Raw genomic sequence first — 24,959 nt, forward strand, 5'->3', positions numbered from 1 at the left:
GCGCTCGGCATCGCGCAGCATTAGGGCAGTAGCCAGCTCGCTGCTGCGGACTCACTCAATTGTGGATTTGGAGGATTTACGAAATCCCCCGAAGTTCAAATCGGAAAAGCCTTTAAAACCTAGTCGTTACCTTTATATGGTCCTAATCTTTACACTGCCTCTCGGCGCCGCGCCGGCGGTATCAGGAATTCAATAATAATTTTTACATACTCCGTTAAAGCTACCCATTTGAAAATAGCCGATACCATATATATTGTATAATCGCCAGTTTGCAATTGACACGAGCAAAAATTATCTGTAATTTTAATTTATTCACACATTTGAGAGATTTGCGGTACACACACATAAATTCAGAATACGCTTAAATTTCCCAAATAAACGGAATCTTAAACATGAATCTCCTCTGTTTGTATTTTGTATATTAAAAGCATTGTTAACTTTGTGGTGTGGTAATATAACACTCTACTTATCATTCATTGTTCACTTTTTTCTCTGTTCGTTTTTTGTCCGCCTGCGTAGTGAGGTGGTTAGCCTGCTTTGGTATCATAATGGAGATCCCGGGTTCAATTCCCAAGTGGGTCAAAATAAATATTAGTTATTTTTTTGTCTAATATTCACGTAATTTGACCCTGGAATGGTACCTGAAGCGCAAAGTAACGATCAATATAACATTGTCATACTGATTTAGTGCTCCAAGTGCATCCATGGATGCATAGGGCACTACATCATCATCATCAGCGCATCTTCTTCTAACTCTTATCCGCCCCGTGCGGATAAGAAGATTTGAGGGTAGCGCATTATAAAAAAAAAAATTATAACGCGCTACCCTTATATAACTACATATTTAGGCCTTTGACAGTTGTATCATTTCTTTTTTTTTCAGTGTTATTAAGTTTATCTTCACATGTCTCAAAAATCTATTCAGCAACTCCAGGATTCCGCTTATAAAATTAATATATTTTTTTCCGTATTTTTTTTTTTAATGAGGTGTTTTATTTATTAAATATAATTTTGTTAGTAGTTTAATTTGTAAACAAAATGAAAGTAATAAAAATTGAATAAACAACGCGAAGTTGTTTTTTTTAAAGGGTTTATGGAATATCTTTTAAAAATATGTAAACTTCGTCCATGGAATGGATCGCTTTTATTATCTAGATAAAATTGAGAAAATTTGAAGAAAAGGCGAAATTTGATAGGACACTTCTATTTTTCCAGCCTTAAATTATTGCAGACAATAAATCTTAAACCAAACTCAGACGTTTTTTGTAGACGCGGGATATCCTGAATCAAAAATGTACGAATAAAAATGTTATTTCGTGAGCATTGCTTAAACCACAGTGAAATATTGTAATATTCATCCCCCGTTTGGAAAAAAATAATCCCTCATTCAATGTTTCTTATTACGTAGATACAAAAAAATAAATACTAACATAGGGTCGTGTTGAATCTATTATTAAATATCGAAGGCCGGTGTTCGTTATTACAATTGAATATGTAAATATGACTTTAATAGCGGCTACATTATTATGTGTGTGTGTGTGTGTGTGTGTGTGTGTGTGCGCGCGTGCGTGCGTACGTGCGTGCGTGCATGCGTGTGTGTAAATTTCATTATCATGTAAATACTTGTACACTATACTATGTGTAGGTACTTTTATGGATCCATATAGTTCTTAACATTTAAGAATTCAAGTAAAATATTTAGAAAAAAAAATGTTTATTGCGCTTTTATAAAAGCATTGGAAGAAAAATTATTACACTTTTCCTCAATAAATTTCTCCCTACCCGTTCAGGATAACGAGGAAAACAGTAATACTACGAGAAAGTGTAAATATATGATCATATAAATATATTTACTAGAAGTTTACATAACCGAACTCGATATGGGGACGAAGAAATGTTTGGTGATAGTTAGCACGAACAACCTCCCGGGAATATTAAAATACAAGGTCTTTAACGATGTAACATAATTTAACTAGCACAATACGGTAAAACGGTTGTGTTATTTAAATGTCATAAATTTAAACAATTCAGTGAGTCGTTTATAATGTCTCATTAATAAAATCAATCCAATCATTTTTTCATCAGCAATATCCTTTAACAAATGCTATTTGACCAACAAAAAATATGGTATAATTCGGAATCATGTTTTTTCGGATACTCTCCTTCGCACCTTGTTCTTTTGGTGAAACAAATCTTAATTTAATCAAACTATTTGTCCCTTTCCCATCAAAACACTGTTACTTTTTTATACCCATTGCAAACGTCACGTGAAAAAAATATATCAACAAAATAAATGACATAACTGATAAGATGATTCAATTATCATACTACATACATATCGCTCACTCCTTTCAACAACATCATATATCTAAAATCTAAAATTTTCAGTTGTGCATGTTTTCGGATCGCCCAGAAAATGTAAAATATCCCAGCAAAAGCGGCATATTATCAAATTAATATTTACCCGCCACAGGGCCGATAGTGTTGTTTTTGCATTTTGAAGAAAACGTATTGTTTAATTATTTTTTTTAAATTTACTAATTATTTTTCAAAAAGAGAAAAAACATTCAGGTTTCACCTAAAAAGATCTGTTACACAGTAAAAATTTCAATAAGTGGGTTGATATTTATTTTTAATACATTTAATTATATTCTTTAACTTTGAAAACGATCTCCTGAAAAATCAAGTTTTTTGATGTGACGTTGTTGAAAGGAGTGAGCGAATTAGAGTATTTTTTTTTTGTTTCAAGGTATAACAAAATATTAAAACAACAAGTACAATTTTATTAATATATCTAAATAATGAGACGTATCAAATGTAATAAATTGTATCGTTTGTGTGCTGGAAATAGTTTTCAAGAATAATCTAAATGGAGCTATTCAAATAATGGAGGGAATTAGGTACGGATATTAGTCGTTGCTCGTAGATGTACAGATTGAGGAAACGTAAAAGACAGAAGAAGAAAAAAACGACAGTAACTAGCATTACAGATATATCAACAAAAGTATTTCTATTTTTAAGTAGCCGATATTTTTTAGGTCACATTATAAATTTAAACACACACTTTAAAAAGATAAATTAAAAAAATATTGATGATAGTTAAAAATAATGAGTTTTGCGTTCAACATAATTTTTTTAAATATATATTTTATTTTTCATGATACTCTGCCTTTCGGCCCATAACATTTAAAAAAAAAAGAGTTTAAATGGGTTGAAAATATATAATTTGTAATTATTTATTATTATAGAGATGATGTTCCTAGTTAAAAGCCCGGTGAAGTATTAGAAATAGCCAACTTAATTGATAATTATTTTTGATTGTTCAATATTTATGTATAATAATAATTTAATATTTTGACGAATATCATTATATTGGTTGCGAATCATACAAATAAATTTGTTAATATCGCGAAAGATACTTAATACACATACCGATTTAACTGTTTAATGATATTATTGATACATTTTATAGATGATTCAACGAAGATGAAGTAAATTTTGATATAAGGGGAATTTAAAAAAATTGTAATCAGAAGACTTATTTATTAATGCTGAAATGTATTAATAAAAATACTTTGGAGTTTTTTTAAAGGAGAGACCCGCAAAGCCTCTATTTTAGAGGCTTGTCTGTTGGTAGAATAGTGAGGATAGGGAAGGTAAATGTGAAAACACCCAAAACCAATTGAAAATAAATATATCTTGAATTAATTTTGCAATTGCTGGGAATCGAACCCGCGATGCCAGTTTTGCAGTCGAGCGTCTACCCAACTACGCCACAGCACCTGCCTATTCTGCCTATTCTAGCTAGTATTTGTGGATGTAAAATTTGGATTCACTCAAAATATTTTGAATAATTGGTGTTAATGTATGTATAGCGATTAATTTTTTTTTGCGTTTCCTAGAATATGAACATTAAAAATCAGGATTTCTTCTAAATTTACTAGTTTCAACTATAGATGTCACCAACAATTTTTTTTTGAAAAATAAAAATTATATTCATCTTTGAACTTTACGAAATTTTAATAATGTCGTTGTCAATCACGGGTGGAATGATATACAATACACAGTATGATCATATTAACCAGCCAATGACAGGTTGTACTGGAAATACCTAGATCTCCAAATTTGTACGTCGGCGTCGGTAAATTTCTTCATAAACGATAAAAAAAATCCTCAAAACATTAAAACTATTCACTGAAGGTTATGCAAAAGGGATAAAATGTGCAATATTGATATCTTCTTTTCGAAAACAAAAAGATAAATTTCAGATAAAATAGGGTGAGTGAAAGCAATCAACGAATAAAGACTAGATTTGTTAAAATATTTACGTTACGACCTTTAGTAAACGACCCCAGGTAAGAAGGGTTGTGGTTTAGGCTGTTATCACATATACCCTTGAAATTACTATCTATGTATTTATTCATTTATGTAGTAGCTATGCGTATTTCCTTTTTTTTTAAATAAATATATCGTAATCAAATTGTATAAATATTTCATTAAAACGTTAATTTCTAATCACAATCTACCAGTTTAAAAGACAAAGGCATTTTTCCTCAAGATGATTTCCTTTTATTAATTACTTTTGTATGTTTAAAAAGAAAACATAATATAAAATAAAATTAAAACTTGATAAAAATATATTAATTTTGATAACTAACACTAAGGAAAAGTACGAACATTGCCACATTGCTGACATTTAAAAAAATTAATTTAAGGAAATTGCCCGCAAAACTACAATATTTTTAAGTTACTTGTCTGTAGGTGGCAGAGGGTGGTGAAAAAATGTGTACCACAAAACCACGATGAATTAATATGATTACTATTATTAACATTTAAAATGAAGGGAATCGAACCCGTGACGCTAGTTTTCCTACTACGCTAAGGCGCGTTAGACATAAATATTTTGCATTTTTATGACATAAAACTATATTGGCTAAAGTGTCAGCAAACTGTAATTTTTATTTGTATTATAAAACTAACTTCAAAAACATTATTTAATTTTTAATTAAAGTTATCTGGCACTTTTTATCGTTATTGTTTGTTTTTATTGTGTGCTATTGTCCTTATTTCGTTTTATCCGTGAAATATTAGCTGATATGGCTTACTCTCAACATAATTCCATTAGAATTGATGGGTACAACAAAAATGTCCGCCTAATGGTTTGGTAATTTAATATCAATCTGTCAACACATCCTACAATTTCCGATGGACACTCCGATATCAGAGTGAACTTAATATTGTGGGAAAGGTATTATTGTAGCTGACGTAAAAATGAAATATCACGTTGAAATTGATTGCGAAGATAATTAAATTAGTCCCCGTTTTTATGCGGCTCATTTTATTACTGTCAGTTCGCAGAACCGTAATGGAATTACGCCAAATTACGCATTTTAAAAATGTACATGGGATGGGTGAGTTGTCGGATATGTAGGGAGATTAACTCCTCGCGTGTAAGTGGGGAGGCCGGGGTCCGATGTAATATTATTTACATATGTGGTTATCGTGCTAATCCTAATAAGTACACACCAAAACTAATTTTGCTCATATGTAGCTTAAACTTGTGTCTTCAATTATAGTTTAGACTTTTAGACATATCTCTTGTTACATTCTACTTAGATATCGTACTCGATTAAAAAATTTATGTTAGCACACACGCAGAATCGAAAAGTTATTTGAAGAGTGTGGCATTTGTTAAAGTGCATTTGCGAGGGAGAGGTGCGTTGTTACTCTAGACCTTGTGTTACTGTAGGCCCTTAGTCTTTACAACATATTTAGTAAATACTAATAGCATTTTCTGGATTAACCACTTCTTACTGACGCTACGTTTTCATGTAAATGAGAATTAATGCAATGCTTGTTACCTGAAAAAAAAAATTTGAATTAATTTTAAATTAATTTATAAAGTTATTGAATAAATATATACCTCACAATAAACAAGGAAATTATGACTTCCCGTCCCAATTTCCATCAACTTTTGAAATTGAAGTGGGAATTTGGTGAGGGTCGGGTTTCGTTAGAGAGACCTTCAAAAAATTAAAATTATTAATAATTATTTTTTCACGTTATTTTTTTGACATTTCAACATAGATGAAGAAGAATATGGAAGTCTGGGTATTTACAGGGTTTACGACCGTCATAGGTTTGGTCAAGTGATCACTTTACACACGTGTTGTTACACACTAATTCTACCCATGATTGAAAACCACACTGCTCAAATTATTAAAAATTCTAGATATATTGATCAAACTCATAACTCAGTATGCGTGAGTTCACAAAAGACATCTATGGTAGGAAGAAGAAAGCTTTTATTTTGCAGAGACTTTTTCCATTTTGAGAAGTCCGAATTCTGGATTACATTCACGTACATAACAAACGCTTGAAAACGTGGTTTGCATTTATTTTAGCTTATAATTTGACCAGACAATTTATGTGTTTACAACATTTTGTATTTGGACACACTCAATATATTGTAATATATCTTTTCGTTCTAAAACATCGAAAGTCAAAAAACTCCATTAAATTATTCGAAACACTTTGTTCAAAATTAATGAGAATTAATGAGAAGAACGCCGTGGAGTTTGGGCTCTCTCTAATCGTTCGACATTTTTATTTGGCTGTCGGTACATTTAGATTTGACCCAGATAACCTGGTTTGACACTTCTGGTTCGTCCTCACATATTTCACTATCGGGAAGGAATTCTTTATATACCGTAGTCACTAGCAATTTTTTCAGCTTCTGTCACATCGTATTTACGAGGAAAAGGAAGTGGTAGGGGCCATCTGATTCACCCTTGGCGAGCGATATTTTTCTCTTAATATAGGAATATTTCAATTGATGACGTCACAAACATATTTTGTACAAGAAACAAAATATGACAGTACATTTTTCTTAATGTACCGAGGATATTTTAAAATTTATATATTAACTTGTAAGTTTTTGAAAATGTATTTCGATAGGTACAATGAAGAAAGCTTCGTATTTAAATCTGTCCATCAATGTCTTCCTTTCATGTATATACCATATTGTTCCGGGTCACGTGATAAGTGACACAGGGTCTGAGTTAGAGTTTTTATGTTCGATCCTCACTCTGCCACAACTAATCGCTATTTTCAAACGCCTGTTCAGTGTACTTGAAAAAAGTATTTAATTAATGTATATGTTCGTGTATCATAAGAAAACACATATATTTCTTTGAAAAAATAATACAATAAGTGATTATAAAATTTTGAACTAAATTTTCCTTTCCAATTATGAATAAATAAATAAAACATTGATAATTATATCACTCTAACCCTTTATTCGATACAATTTCTACCTTCCTCTCTTTTACCCAAGGGTCCAGTAAAGGACAGAGGTCAATGCGTATAACTTATTCAAAGGAATTTTGTGATTTTCATAATGTAATTCATTCTATGGTAAAACAGACGTTACGTTTTACCCCAGCTTGTATAACTGAAATACAAAAAAAAATTAAATTAAAATATTGTTCAATGTCCTCAACTCTTAAATTTTTATTAATATTTCACTAGTCACTGTCGTTACATTTGGGGATGTATACCGGAATAAATTTAAGGATAATTACAAACTTTGTTGTTTTAGAATATAATAAATTTAATGATGGTAAATAGATTTTTATTACTAAAAAGCAAATGAAATATAAATGTTGCTGTTTTTATACAGGCACTTCAAATATTTTTTATGAACTAAAAAAATGTATCAGTATAAAATAACTCGCATAGCAATTGAAAATTTTAAACGTAACATTGTGATATTGTGGTACACATATTTATTTTTTATTTATTGTCATTTTCTTTCCTTTTTAATGAGTTTAGTCATAGACTCCGATGTCGCCTATTGCTGATACGACTTTTTTTTAAGTTTTCATGAATGTATAACTAATTAAGAGTTATATAGTTAAAAAAATGTTTTTGTCTGTTTCAGATTGCCCGAGGCTATCCTGAAAGGAAACAAATAAAAGAAAATACATCGATTTAGGGCAGAAAACAAAATGAAACGTAAATGCGTCCAAAATTTATTACATACAAATAAATTTATAATTCAATATTCTTAAGTGAATTAATATATTGTAATTGTTAAAGTAGTTTAAAACTCAAATCCATGAAGTATTATTAAAAATTGAAAAAATGTATATACACATGTTCATCAAACCAATCTATCTTTTGAAAAAACAGAAAAAAACATATGGTTTATAAAACGGTATTCACTCAAAACAGCAAAACTTTTTCGATAAATTTTTTTCTCGCAATTGGTTACAAAACTAACCATTTATCGAAAATTTTAATGGAATCATCACAAAATGCAACAATTTATGATACATTTAGTAAATCTGATCAAAATAATTCGCTTCATAAATTTGAAGCACTTGAAGCGTCTGGATTCAAGAATCGCCTCAAAGCGGCCAGTGTCTGCGTGTAACTCGCGTGCCGACATCCGACCTAACATGTAACCGAGAGTAAACGGGTCGCGCTTTTTATTTCTCTACCTCACTCCCCTCGATATTCACGTCTACCGATACCGTCGACTTTGATTTACCGAATAAAACATAATTAAAATGAGTAACTCCGCATCGCGCAAACGGTCCTCCAGATTAGTAATCGTTTTTGTTATTTTGAGCATCGCCGTGCCGCTATGTCGCCAAAGCAGTATCGCCCAAAGCGAGCGCACCCCGTCGGAGGCATCGTCAACCAGCAGCGGCGCGTCGGGCGCGTCGGGCGCGTCGGGCGGGCGGGCGCCGGGCCCGGGGCCGCGGGCGGCGGCGCTGGGCGGCGCGTCGGGCGCGGCGGCGGAGGGCGGCCGGCTGGACCTGCATCTCGGCATCGCGGTGCCCGGCTCCAGCCAGGTGGTCCTCAAGGCCTTCAACAAGACGCTCGCCAACATATCAGCCGCCTTCGCAGCCGGGGACTACGGAGCCGCCTACAGGGACGTCTCCTTGCAACCTTTCTTTATACAGCTACCGGAGAATGAAAAGTAAGTGAATTTATTGATTTTTTTCAACATTTTTGCGTTTTTTTGATATTTTATATTACATTGCAGTGTTCAGCTCTAATGGATACTGCGTTGTGATGACGTATGCGTACGCAGCTCAGTAGACACGTCAGACTCCGCAACTGCATCGCGGGTTCGATACTCGTCATTTAAAGCATAGAAGTCCAATTATTTTTAAAAATACAAATATTTCTAAAATTATGTTGTACTTTTTTTCTTACAAAGAAACTTTATAATACAAGCTCTAATAATAGTGGTTCCTAGGGGTAAATATTTAATATTCAGTTGTGTTTACTGTTTACTCGGGCATCTATAAATACAATTCTCGACTGAATTAACAACCTACTGCATATTATGTTGATACGCAGTATATTTATAGAGTTTATTTATAGAATTTATTGATATTTGTGTAAAACATGTAGATGTAAGTACATAAAAGTAATATATATTAAAATTAAAATGTTGCAAATACACTACCCCTAAAAAGGTAGATTTGTTGGTCTATTTGAAGTGGTAGCAAATTTTAATTTGGTTTGGCAGTTGAATTTTGATGGGATTTATTTTAGTACTCATTTTTATATATATTTATGGACCATATCCCAAAAATACTCTTTTAAGAGTCTTGCATTCCTTTATTTCTTCTTGGAAAATATCCCTAATTCTCTCAAACGTTTTATTCATCTTTCCTACAGTGGTCCTTCCGTCGACTTTCAACTGAAAAATAGAAAACTTGATATCCCCAGAGAGGGCAGGTGACCCATTTCTCGCAAGAGATTATCAGATTTTCTCTTTGAATTGGAACTTAAGATAGCGGCATTATTGGTACTGAAATAGGAAATTTTCTTTATTCTCTTGTACCACCTCAAGACTTACATACAAATATAACTGCAGTTTTAAAGAGAATATGATTATGCTTATTTTTATAATAATGTCTATTACTTCAATTTTTTGACCTCTGGATGAGGATAAAGATAAAAGAAAGAAAATAAAAAAGAACCTTGCTCCTCTATAGATGATTTCCTTTCTTATAGTGTACTGGTTTGTCCGTTTGGTACCTATGCTCGATTTTCAGGGGGTCAAATAAATATGTGTATAAATAAATAAATGATTTTTTCACATAAATTTATTTAACATACTGTGGACTAGTACACAGTACGCAATATTAATCACCTGGGTGTAATATAATTAAGGATTGAGTTAGCGCTTCTTCGATCGATACAGTGTCTTATGGACCATTGGATATGGAAAATAATAAAATTACAAATATGAATATGTTTTTTCAGGACTAAGCTTTGCTGGATTCGTTAAATGAAACTTTATACTAATTTCAATAATAAACCATCGATTTAAATCGACGAAACCAAGGAAATTATATTTTTCACAAGAATAACTTAGATGGTTTTATTTTTCATGCGGAATCTCGTAGTTTTTCAAATATTTATGTTTTAAAATCGTTCAAAATAAACCTGATAGGTGAACCAAGCAATATTCGTTCGGCCAAAGTTCAGGAAAATTTTCAAAGGACAGCAGTGGAACTAGAAAATATAAAACTATCGCAGACATTCAGTAACAGAAAATCTACTAGAACTAGGGATAAAAAAAACAAGGTTTGCAAAAGAATCATTGATGAAACCGCGTAGAAACTAGTTCACTATCCAATAAAGTATTTCGTTTTTATTGAGATACGTAGGATCAATCGTTATCATGCGCGACACTTATTTGTACTCTTGGAAAAACTTTAATAAACAAGTTTTTTGGTCTTTTGAATTTCATTGCCTGAAATAAATTCAGCGCACGAATATAATGATTTCAAAATACAGTAAACCGCTAGTGTAATTTTCTCGTAATACCCGTATGAGATCGCTTGGTGTCAGAGAGGGTCATGAAACGCGGGTCTTCGCTGTAGCAGAATTAATAATGTTTTGTTGTTAAAGGGATTATCTTCGATATTATGTAGGATTATAGTCAAATCGTGGCAGGCCAAAAAACTGTTTTGTTCGTTAATAACGTGAACTTACACTTTTCTTTTTAAACGTATCCTAACGATTTTTAATAAAAATCATATACTTACATATACTTTTATTTTTATGAAGAAACTTGTGCATTATGAAATATGTTTTTTGTGATAGTTTGTGGCATATTTGAAGTACGTATAAAAGTGGTTAAAAACTACGTTTGTGTTAAATTTGTTTTATAAAGATGTAATACCTCTATATCAAAGGCTATACAAAGCTTACGACCTGTCATGCGATCACTTAAACCAGCCTTTATTTTAACAGGTCATAAGTCCTGTATATACTCAGAATTCCATATTTTCCGTCATATATGTTGAGATGCCAATATGAACATGTAACTCCTATGTGGACAGACACAGATTTGTGAACAGAGATTTGGACACACTCAAGATATTGTATACAGCAGTAATGATTGTAAGCTTAATCTCCATCATTTACGAACTTCATCCATCAAATAAATTCCACTTTCTTATTTAAGATTTTAGAGCACTGATCACCCTGCCCTAATATCTTGTATTTATAAGTAAAGAAAGAAAATGATTAAGGAAAAATTATCAAGGCAAATTTTCCGTTTTACTTCAAAATATACAAAAATGTTACGTATTATTTTTCAAGTAAAGCAAAATCCCAAAAAAACCTCTTCAATTGCTTTTTTCATATAATAAATAAGCTGCAACCAACAAATCGATTCGATGCGGTGTTCTAAGCACTATCCAGGTGCGAGTGGGGGAAAAAAATATATATATTCATCAGATGAATGGGTTTATCGAAATTTACATGAACTTTTTTATTTTTTTAACCCTTATTTGAAGTTTCGTCGGTATTAATAAAACCAAAACCATTAAATTTCAATTAAATTAAACATTTCAATTAAATTGCATTTTTCCATCCTATAATTACACGTTTTTCTAAATAAAAATTCTAAAATCGTTATTATTTTGAGACTAGGATTAATGAAATATTTTTTCCGCTGGAAAATTTTACCCGAACTACAAAGACAATCTGTTTTTATGATGGTTGTGTCCTGATTTTCTTTCCTCACTAACCGAAAGTGGCAGACGCTGTGCTGATTGGAAAAAGTGACGCAAAACAGGGATGTCAAACATTGTGTTCTAGTAACGATTTTTTTATACTTCTTTAAAAAAGTGTGGAAACAGAAACGTTATCTAAAAATGAACGCTAAAAACACCAGTCCACGATGTTAACGTAAAACTGATATTTTAAATGTACTTTTTGTAAAAGTATCTTAATTTTAAGATTAAGATTGTTTTACTTTTAATAATATTTTAAATTATTATTACATGAAAACGTTATTATTACATGTAATTAATTTAAAGTAAACTTCATTACCGTTTTACTCAATTTGTTACCCCTGCTTAGATGGTGTTTTTTTCTTCAGAAATCCAATTAGGTAGGGTCCGGATAAATGACAGTTTTCTCTCCCACCCACTTCATAACTCTCGTAGTATAATAAAAGATGATATATAGTAGATAATTATTGTTCATTTTTATTTTAACTGGATGTAAATTAAAAATAAGTAGTTAATATTAAGTTAATTGTTCTTTAGGGACTCACAAACTCACAACCTTTCTTACATGCTCGTACTAGTATGGGTATGCAACTCTAAGCGACCTACACTTTGCTATTCTTCTCTATTTTTTTATTTATAAGATTTAAAAAAAATCTATCGTTCCTTCTCCTTTTCTTTTCCTGTAAACCAGTGATATCTGCAGTGCATTTTTTATTTACGTAATAGGTGTCCTTTCAAATATACACCACTTTCATGTTTAAGAATCTGGTTCGCAGAACTGATTATTTTGCATTCAAATAATCTATAATCGAGTTAAGATCTTGTTTATCTTAATGGTAGTCTATGCACAACTAGATGATGGAAATTTATACTTGGCCTTTTATTTATATATATTTTTTATAATTGTAAGAAGAAAAACCTTTTTCAAAACTCCTTTATAATAAACCACTAGCTGGTACGCTATCAAAAACTGTAGTTATCTTTTCTAAACCGCTAGTAAATAGTGATGAAATCGATTTATTCAAATCAGTACTTTATAAGACATTGTTGAAATAATGGTCATTGGTATTCTCAATCCAATTTTCAGGACCATAAACACATAGAATTAGACGCCATATTGAATCGTCGACATGATACAAAAATTAAATTTTACCTTAAGTTTTCGTAGGTAAAATATAACGACTGAACAAACATCGAACTTATAAAAAAATATAGCGATAGTTGTAGGATATTCAATTTTGTACTTGTTTGGATAGAACTTTATTTTTTAAATATATTTTATTCGATATGGTGCCTAACGGAACAAGGTTAGGATACCAAAAATCTGGATTTTAATTCATTAATCTTCTCTAACGATTAAATAGCGGTGACTTGTTTAAAGTACTCAAAACAGGTATAGTACACAAATCAGAAGTTGGCAGTAAGTTTACTTATCTTGTAGGTACATACGTTTGAAAGCCGTTCGTAGCATTAAAAAACGTCAGCAATTTGTTGACTTTGTCACGGAAATCAGGTTTGATGCCACAAAAGGTTGACCGAGTTTATAAATAGAACAAAAGATGAAAGGAAAGAAGTTTACAAAATATAATACGAATAATGGGCAAATAATAAAATTGTGTCTGAAAATATTTTCACGACGTTATTTAAATACTTTACAAGAGACTTTTGCACAAACTCTTGCAAACTCCAAGTTATTGCGTTAAAATAACAAACTGATTAAAATACCTTTAAGCAATATTTTTTTTGATATCTCGGCATAGATGAAGAAAATGGAAGTCTGGGCATATACAGGGCTTGCAACCTGTCATAGGCTGGTTTAGTGATCACATAACATATTTACAACATTCACCAATTTTACCAATCTTTGACAACCACACTACTCTATTTTTAAGAGCTTATACGTTTACCATAAATCTAAAAACGGTTCATGTTTAAGTTCACAGGAGCCATCTATGGTTAGTTTGGGAAGTTTTTATTTTGCAGACCCTTTTATTTAGATGTTTGCAAGATTCTTACTGGATTATTTCACATACTGGAATATGCTTGAAAACATGATTTTCAAATTTTATGCAGCTTATAATTTGACCACTTATTTTATTCACCGTGAATTATACTACTTTTTGGCAGGGTTAATCGGACAGTATTGATGACTGATAGTTTTTAAAATTATATCCATCGTCAATTCTTTTCTCCTCTAATAGCATACAGTTTCTCTATAGAGTTTCCATTGCCATGGGAAATAAAACAAGTTGTTGTAAGGTTGTAATATTTTTAGTTTTTAAGAAAATTGTTTGTCAATAATGCATGTAAGAACTTGAACAGAGGGACATTCGGGGTTGATCATTTTGATTCCAAGTGCAGCTTCTATGTCAGTGTATAAAAGAGCACCATCTTCTTCGAATCCTGCTTTCCTTGCTACAGCCTGAGAAGGTGGGCCAGTAAATAATGAGGAAGTCGCTTTTATTCCCAATGATTTGCAAAGAGCGATCCTAAAAAAAAACAATTGAATTGAAAAATAAGTTATTTTTTCAAATTCACATTGACAACAGGAATAAAAAAAATATGAGGGTTACCATGATTAATGATTCCAGTGATCAATTAATTATCAGGAAAACACACTACTTAGATCAAATCGGACCCATTTTTAATCAAAATATACCTACGTTTAAGTACTGGAGAAACAGACGTATTTTTTACTTTGAAATCTACGATGATATTTTTCATAAAAATTATTTTGATAGAAAATCGGAAAAACGACAATTAAGTATTTTCGTAAACATTTATTTGGGAAGTATATCCAGAACTGATCCTCTACTAGCTAGCAATCGTAAAACCAAAAAAAATATAAAACATTCCTGAATACGCAGTTCCAAAACGTACTAAGATACACGATGATTTTTTGCTTAAAAAACCTTAAAATCATAAACGCATCAAAAAACAGTAAATAAAACTGAAAAAATAAATGCACTGTCACTCGTGAGTTTTGCTTTATTTTGATTTTTAATTCATTTTGTCATTCCATTCAATCAAAGACCCTTATGTGTGAGGTCTGGATAATCAAAGCGCTAATAGTTTCATTGATAAATTACCTGGCAAGCAACATTTCCTTGGAGATACTCATCCCTCTGTATTCGGGAGAAACGCACAGTCCCAGAGAACCAACATAATCCTTAACGCCATGTTTCTCATGTACATCAGGCAAATGTTTTTTTGTTTCCAACCATATTGTTATTAATTTGGCACCAGCTTCAATTGCCAACTGCAAATAATGTAAATTTTTTGAGTTCATATAATGACTGAACATATTCAAATTAATAATATTATTATTCATAGGTCTAATGCAAGCAAATGGGGCTGTACATCATTTTAACACATACATGATATAACGATATTTTCCATTACAGAATATAGTATATAAAACCCTTATCCGCACCCAAATGGTGCATAGGGTACTGTGTCATATAAACTCAGTGTTATCTTGATCGTTTATACATGAAGGAAAGGTGATCAGCCCTCCGCTTCAGGTACCAGTCCATGGTAATTTTTGAATAAATATTACAGTGAAAAAATCACTAATATTTATTTTACCCCCCTTGGGAATCGAACCCGGGACCTCCAGAACGGTAGCCTAGCGTGCTGACCATTACACTACGGAGGCGGACATTACAGAATAATGATACAAAATAGAAATTATGTTTTTTGTTGATATCTTAGTTTTTACCAGATATTTATTTAATTTAATTTAATTATATCAAATACTCACAAGAAAAGGAGGGAAACAAATATTTCAAATACTAATAAGTAATATTCTAGACCAGTTATTTTATCCCAGTGTGGGAATGAATTCAGATTTAGGGGACAAAATTTTGAACAAAAGATCAAATTAAAATTCAATGTTACTTTTAAAAGGAAATTAAATAAAAACCTGCACATGTTGATTTTGTTGAAATATAACGTATTACACTGCGTTTAATTTGCTATGGACGTAGAAGTCTGAATTGTGATAATTTTTTAGTGGCCAGTTTAAAATTAAAAAATACATATTGACAAAAAGATTTTCTTACTACATCCGTTAAATCCATTTTTTCATTTTCACAACAAACTCCACACATATTAAATCCAACAAGTTTCGGCTTTTCCTTAGAAGCATTAGAGCTATTTGGTGTTTCTTCGTCCAAAACACAAATTAACATAATTTTTTGAGGAACGAAAATCTGATGAACGATTCCTGTCATGCATGCTATCAGTTCCGGGGACTTATCACAACCTGAAAATTTATCAATCTATAATTAATATATTACTGTTTCGTTTTTGTTCGTTGGTGAGCATGGTCAAACTGGTATTTAATTATTAATTTAATGTAGTGTATTACCAAATATTACCACTAAATAATGACAATGTACGAGAACTTTGAGCTATACAGCGTGAGAATATACATAATCTTAAAGAACAAAGTATTCTTTAAATATATTACTTTTGACCTAGTTGCAAGGAAAACTGTACTATAAAAAAATCATTTACAGAACTCCAAGTACAGAATAAAAATATATAAATAAATAAGCTTAGTGCTCAGAAGCGATATTTTACAACCAACCAAATGTATCATTTGTTAGTAAAGAGTTAACGGTAAGTTGAAAAAAAAACATAAATATAACGTCACTAAATTTTTATTTCTTCTAAGCCTTATATCCGCACCCAATGGTGCAAAGGGCATTGCATCTTACTGACGTTATTTTAATCGTTAACAGATGAAGGCAAGGTGATCCCTTCTGCGCTTCAGGGACCAGTTCAGGGTAATATTAAATAAATATTAGATAAATATAAATCACTTTTTACCCATCCCTGGGAATTGAACCGGCGACCTCTAGCACGGTAGTTAAATACGCTAACCATTACATCACAAAGGCGGCAAACTTTATTTAGTAATATAAAATAATTTTATTTAGTATTATAAAATGCAACATGGTATTAAAGGTTTAACACATTACCAATATTATTACGTATTATCATTTATTACATATTCTTAACTGTTTAGGTGTATGGACCAAACGCTATCAGCGTTGACCCAAATATAGTAGGAACACAGATGCATAGCATATATACAAGGTGCTAAATCTCTCGATGGCGCACTTTTAAGGCTAATTTGAATATGCATACAATACAAGCACCTTAGTGTATGTATCTTAGATCGATTCTGATGGGGGTAAGAAATACGTATGCTTCACCCTTTTCACACCCGTGCACATGATGCACCCTGTTCTCCGGCATCATGTGCAAAGAGGCATCTTTGTTCTCCGAACTTTCGAGTATTTGGTGAACTTGGTCTTTGTATATTTTCTTCCACTTCTCGGCTTCCATTTTCAACCATATTTAAACTGTGCAAACAATATCAACATATTTCAATTCAATAAATAACAAAAGGTATTATTAATATATTAATTCTATAAAAATAACTGGTTGGTCAGGTATAAAATACGACGGCTAACGAAATATTATATAAAAATCTCAAATTTGTTAATTTTTGTTGATGTAATATGATAAAAATGGGTCATTTAATGATTCTGATTACGTCTTTTAGGTCATTACTGAGTGAAATATGTTGATAACATTTATATTCGTAGCTGGATGCATGATATAGTTTAATTACTTATTTTAAATGTAACGAGTATGAACGACTATTATTGTATTCATTACTTCAATTCAGAGCTCAATATTTTAATGATTATTAACACACTGAATAAAAAAATTAGTATACTTCAAAATATACAGATTAAAATAGTTTTGTTTAATTTTCTTCGATTTTAGTTTTGAAATTTTGATTTCGATTTAAAAAAATACAGGAAAATGAGTTGTCAAAAAGTTACTGGCAATATTAAATAGGAATAAAATGCAAAACCCTGGAAGAGAGAAAAGTATTTTTGAATATGACATATCGCTCACTCCTTTCAACAACGTCATGTATCAAAAATCATCAATTTTCAGTTATGCATGTATTCGGAATGCCCATAAAATGTACTATATATTTTTAACTTAATATTTACCCGCTACAGAGCAGAGAGTGTTGTTTTTGCATTTTGAAGAGAAGGTACAGTTTAAATATTTTTTTAAATATACTTAACACTTTTCAAATGGAGAAAAAACATTCAGGTTTTACCAAAAAAGATCTGATGCATAGTAAAAAGTTCAATAAGTGCCTTGATATTTATTTTTAATACAGTGTATTTTATTTTTAAACTGTAAAAACGATCTCAGAAAAATATTTTTTTTCAATATATGACGTTATATATATATATATATATATATATATATATATATATATATAAATATATATATATATATATATATATATATATATATATATATATATATATATATATATATATATATATATATATATATATATATATATATATATATATATATATATATATATATATATATATATATATATATATATATATATATATAAATATATATATATATATATATATATATATATATATATATATATATATATATATATATATATATATATATATATATATATATATATATATATATATATATATATATATATATATATATATATATATATATATATATATATATATATATATATATATATATATATATATATATATATATATATATATATATATATATATATATATATATATATATATATATATATATATATATATATATATATATATATATATATATATATTTATAAACTAGGTTTAAGGAAAGAAATTTAACCTGCGGTACGGTTTATGACTTCCCCTGGAAGGAAGTGTTTGGCCATCATGTCAATCATATCGTCTAAATATTCATCTGTCGCTGTTTGAACCTTGAACTTGAGGGATTTTCCATCTCGAATTTTCTCAAAAGTCCTCCAAACTTCCGGATGAGTAGGATTTGTTGGACGACGCCATGTTTGCGAAAACATTTTTGTTTATCTGTAATTTCAGAATTTCACTATTTAATTTTATGTTTTTTTTAAACACATTCATCACGTTATGTAGAAATATAAAAGAAGCGTTGAATTCAAAGTAATGATTTTACAACAAAAAAAACATTTTTAAATATAATTGACATCGCAAAATAAATTTTCACTATGCAGATTATTTTAGTTATGATGGATGGTTAATTGAAATTTAAATAATAAAAAAACTGAATATTTGTTCTAATCCAATTACAAACGCTCGAATTAAAGTAAGGGGGGGGGGTGGGCAATAAGAATCACATCGCAAAAGTTTAGACAAATGAAAAAAAAATATATTGAAATTATAATTACAATATAACTATTATTGGCCCATGGTCTTCAACTGTATTATCTAACTCACATATTAGAATTGAATTCAGCAATATATAGCTCTACTCCCCTTACAACTCCCGTGACATCAACAAGTTTTGGTACACATTTTTTGTTGATTTTGTTTTTAAAGAATGATTTTTATAATGAATCCTTTCTATAAGATTAAAAAATAATAAAATAAATAAAACCCTTACCGCACCCCAATGGTGCATAGGGCACTGCTTCATATAAACGCAGTGTTATCTCGATCGTTTACACATGAAGGAAAGGTGATCAGCCCTCCACTTCAGGTACCAGTCCAGTGTAATATTGAATAAATATTAAAGTGAAAAAATCACTTATATTTATTAAACCCCCCTGGGAATCGAACCCGGGACCTCCAGAACGGTAGCCGAGCGTGCTGACCATTACACTACGGAGGTGAACATATAAGATTATGTACCGAAAAACAATTTTATACAACATTCAATTTTTAAATGTTAGCATTGATTTTGCAATTCTGATACGACATAAAAACTCAAGATAATTTTTATTAGTGGAATCGATATTCACAGTAAGAAACTAAAAATATATAAAGTCAACATGCAATTAGATACTTCTTCCACCTTATGTTCATAAAACTACATAACACGAAACGATTAATTAAACCAATTAAGAACGTTTAACCTCATAAAAAAGTGTTTTGCGGATATTTTATTTATCCTTTTCATGTCATAATTATATTGAGTTATTTTTATATTGAATTATATTAACATTTAGAAAAAACAGCAAAAAAATAAAATTTTAAATAATACATCAATTTTACAGTAAACAGTAACTTAACAGTTGAGAAACAAAGATTTGAGAATTTTATATGAAAGGTAAACAAAATTATAACACACGATACAGAATTTGAATCGAATGTTTGTATAATATTTGTACTATTCGCTGTATTGAAATAACACAATAATAACCTCTTACAAAATAATATTTTGTTCCGTCACTTCATTTATTACATTTCATTTAAAAATCTATAATTACTTACGAGTGAAGCGAAACTTGATGGATAATTAGTTGACGGCCGACGGACAGGCGGATCGCGACCCGAACGATGTGAAGTAAGAAGAATACTAAATTGTAATAATAGAGAACTGGTCTATGGAGTAAAGGCATATAATGATATCGTAGCGCTCGACACAGAACAGGATAGCAATATGTTGGTAGATGTATCTGACGTCGAGATAACACAATCTGAATGACATGTTTGTGTTACCACGCTGAATATAGCAGCTGTTGACTATTAGTCACGTTGGCAAGCTTTGAGTTTTTAAAAGAAGCGTTATACTAAACGAATTTATTTAATATGTATTCATATAAATAATGTCCACCTCCGTAGTGTAATGGTTAGTACGCTTGGCTACCGTACTGGAGGTCCCGGATTCGATTCACAGGGGGTTGGTCAAATAGACAGTGATTTTACACTCTAACATTTATTGAATATTTCCCTAGACTGGTCCCTGAAGCGTTAACGATCACCTTTCCGTCATGTGTTAACGATCAAGATAACACTGCGTTTATATGATGCGGTGCCCTATGCACCATCAGGCATGGATGAGGGTTTGAAGATGCAGAAGAGTATAAATATGACGTACAGACTATCAAAATTTTAATTAAATCCAGTAACGAATTTGAATAATTGATATCTATGATAGATATGTAGATAATAATTGTGTAAATATTATTATTATAATTAGCGATTTACAATGTACTATTTTACAAAATTACCGGAATGGCTTTGTAACCCTTTTAAATAACATTTTGTAGTTATTAATGGAAAAATAAATCATCTAAATAAGCTTACAAAATAATAAACCTAATTATATGATTTTTAAACATTCATTAGCGTGAGTTTACTGTTGTCTAGCGGTTGCTTTTGAAGGGAATTACCACATAATCTGTATTAAAGAGGCTTGTCTTCAGGTAGGACAGTGAGAACTGGGAAGGAAAAAATTCAGAATATGAAAAAACCCTAAAAATTAATTTCGATTAAATTAAATTAAATCACAGCGGGAATCGAACCCGAGACATTATTTTTTTTGGTCGATCAAGTCGATTTAGTTACTACGTAACGCTCTAATGTTTGATGTATTTTTAAAAATATATTTATTTACGAATATAAAAACCATGTCATTATTACTCTCGATTTTCAATTACTTACAAAGTGATTAAAATATTTTATCTACAAATAAATCATAGAGCTTAGCGTTAGATTAAGAGTTATGGGAAATTTTATCAAATGTGTATTATAAATTTGCAATTGATTATAAATTATATGTTAGAATTGTATCCTAATGAATATAAATACAAAAAAAAAACTGTTGTCTGTACAAAACTAAGGCAATGCAATTACTGCTCATTTTTCGACATAAATGTAATTTATACATGATAAAGTGGTATTGTTGAAATTCACGTAAAACATGATTAAAAAATGGATCCATTATTCAAAAAACTTTGTGGTTTGGAAAAATGGTAGCAAAACGGTAAATAGCGGCAATAACATTTAAACACAATGTCTACAGAGAGACCCCGTAATATAATAAAACTAGTTGTTCAGAAAAATAATTATTATGAAAATTTACTTACAAAATAAAAAATTATATTAGTAGTTTTACATACATTACATAGTATTTTTTCCAAACTCCCCCAAGTTTAAATGTCATACTGTATAATTAAAAATTTATTTTTGTCGATCGAAAGGATGTCCTATTTCAAATACAGCAGATTTTTTACGATAGGTTTTACACTTTACGCTAAGGTCTTGTACGCTTTACGTCTTCATATATTTAAGAAGGGTATATATATTGCAAAATCTAATAATATGTATCTAGTACTATCTATTCTACATATATATTATAGTTTACTTCAACTACTCTCATTTCGTAGTAAAATATTTAAAAAAATACGAACATTATGAGGATCAGAACCAAAATAGAAATTAAAACTACTTAAATTTTATACACCTACAGCTTTAGGTTTATATTTAAGAATTAGATTATGAATGATTATTCCTATTTTTCAATCTGCACTGCCTTCTTTTTTACAAAAAATTTAAGAAAATATAAAAAAAACTAACTAACTAACCGCCATGCCGCTGCCCTGCAAAGGTAGGCAGAGTAAATAAAACACCACACCAATCTGTATTTGCAATTAATCTTCGCCTCTTCCACATTCATGCATCTCCTCATACATCCTCACCAATTATTCTGATTCCTGACCTGACCGCTTTCAAGTATTTGAAATACTTGATCATGCCAAGTTTTTCTCAATCTTCTTCTGATACTGGCATTAGAGTTTCAGACAAAATCAGCAATTTACTGAAAACTTTATTATAAAATTAACTGTTACAGATTTCATTAAAATAATTTCTCAAATTTTTCAAAATATTAAACTCTGATATCAGTAATCAATCATTCATCGATCCATCGATCAATATTTTAAAAGGGTTTTTTCTACTTATTTCGTTTAATAACATAAAACGTGTTGCACCTAAACAAATATTCAACACTCAAAACTTAACATGTCAGATTTCATATTTCATATTTCAGAAACAAGGAAAATGTTAATGTTGTTACTTACGATTTCCGTAATTTCCGGAATATCTTTATGGAGTACAGGATCAACATTGTATGTTTTATGTTTGTTTATTACATTAAAACTATCTTCCGTTTTGTGATGGAGATTTTAAGTCTACATTTGTGAGAAAAGTTATTTTAATATAATATGCTGATCATTATCAGCTTATAGACAAATTTTCTTTTATTGATTTTCAGGAAGAAAGTTTCATTATTGTATCTTGTATTATATTTATTTGCGTGCAATGAAACAATGTAACTTGAGTTAAATAATGTTTGTAAGGTGCTCAATTTAATAATATACGTGATAAAACAATCTTGTTTTTATATGACATTAAGTAAATAAACGGAGTTGTAAAAAAATGCATTTTTTAAAACCAAATACGATACTTTTGAATTCTATAAAAATGAGTATTTCATTTTTAATTACGATCGTCATTGTTAAAATGTAAGCATCAATTTATATTAATTTATTGACGAGTAGTTATGATGAATTCGAATCGCTGAATTTAACAGGTGATGAATGGTTTTAACTAGGGCGGATATCTTCCATGACATCGGATTGTTCGAGAATAGAATACAGTGAAAGGATTCTGTCAATAATACGGTTATCAATAATAGAACATAGCCTAATATCCGGTATCTAAGTTAACAAACAGTTCCTTTAATGACATTACGTTATGTTAAAATTATTGATTCTACGAGTCAACTATAGGCTACAATAATATATAAAATACTAGAACTATATATAGAATATAAAGAATACTAGTCATGTATCAGAATCAAAATCAATATTACTTTTTATTCCTCCCTTGATATTTTTGATCTTTTTTATGAAATATAATATTAAATGAAGTGTACTAATTTTTTTTTAATCGCCCGACACGTCATGCATGGTAATAAACGCTCTATGTAATCTATGTAGTCAAACTGTGAAACTTTTGAAATATAATTTGTCATAAATTTTTTTTTGAATAATTCATATAATACATATTTTCAAATTGTAAGTAAGTTCAATAAATTTTAACGATATTAACATTATGATTTATTATTTTTATTAGATTTAAAAATATTACTGTTTTTACCCGATATCAACCGTGATTGGATTGTTGTAATTCCAATGGCAATTTCACTCTTACCAGTTTTTGCAAGCGGACAACGACGTAAAAAGGAAGAAAACAATTGAAACAGTACAGAAGATCCACTACCAAAATGCTTTGCAGAATATATTATGACTTACCTTGAACTGCAGTCTGCCAATGGTTAATATAGAGAAAAGAGTGGTTCGGGGTTCCCACGATCACTGCAGTTTAGAGTAAATAATTTTTCCACTCTCGGCACGTGACTATTCTTAGTGACTTATTGTAAAGATGTATATGGATGTAGGTTACTAACCTCATTATTAAAGTCACAAAAAAATAAGCATACTCTAATCGCGTAAAAGCGATGTTTGGCGTAGGGAGCGTGACGCGTACTTCAATGAGGGATACGTGCTTGAGACCAAAATTTATTCTTCAATGGGTGCCGATAGTAAGACTAAGCACTCTCGGTCGAATCTCGGCTAAAGACTGCATTATTTATAAAATGCCTGCATATGAATCGCACTGCTCATAAACTCAATGTTAGTAAAGGGCGTAGGCGACCTCTGCATTATCGAAGATTGAGGAGATATCACATGTAGTCTTGTTGAAACTCAAATTCAATAGAAAACATGCAGATCAATCAAATCGCATACCACATATGTATATTTACTGTGCTGTCTCCATGATATATTATTTTGCTAGACATTTCAAGGCATCTATTTACACACACACACACACACACACACACGTATATATATATATATATATATATATATATATATATATATATATATATATATGTATATATATATATATATATATATATATATATATAAATATATAAATATATATATATATATATATATATATATATATATATATATATATATATATA

General features: G+C 30.3%; 2 protein-coding genes across 2 annotated transcripts in view; one reads left to right on the forward strand and one right to left on the reverse strand.

Annotated features, from left to right (window-relative positions):
• Nucleotides 1–8,801: 8,801 nt before the first annotated feature.
• LOC148299470 (uncharacterized) overlaps nucleotides 8,802–24,959 on the forward strand; it is a gene marked incomplete at its 5' end in the record, with an annotated part of 90,561 nt that continues 74,403 nt past the window's right edge. Inside the window, one exon of the mRNA XM_088276050.1 lies at nucleotides 8,802–8,989. Within this exon, the coding sequence (XP_088132176.1) occupies nucleotides 8,802–8,989 (188 nt within the window). The remainder of the gene's footprint in view (nucleotides 8,990–24,959) is intronic.
• On the reverse strand, nucleotides 14,303–20,482 carry LOC148299471 (uncharacterized). The gene is made up of 5 exons (XM_088276051.1): nucleotides 20,396–20,482; nucleotides 18,813–19,012; nucleotides 16,118–16,320; nucleotides 15,143–15,312; nucleotides 14,303–14,542 (listed from the first exon to the last, which is right to left on the reverse strand). Exons 2-5 carry the CDS (start codon nucleotides 19,000–19,002, stop codon nucleotides 14,332–14,334), a joined length of 774 nt encoding a protein of 257 aa, XP_088132177.1. The 5' UTR covers nucleotides 19,003–19,012; nucleotides 20,396–20,482; the 3' UTR covers nucleotides 14,303–14,331.

The sequence above is a fragment of the Brachycentrus maculatus genome, unplaced genomic scaffold, assembly GCF_059751285.1.
Source record: "Brachycentrus maculatus isolate JH-2025_06_01 unplaced genomic scaffold, ASM5975128v1 h1tg001131l, whole genome shotgun sequence".
NCBI lineage: Eukaryota > Metazoa > Arthropoda > Insecta > Trichoptera > Brachycentridae > Brachycentrus > Brachycentrus maculatus.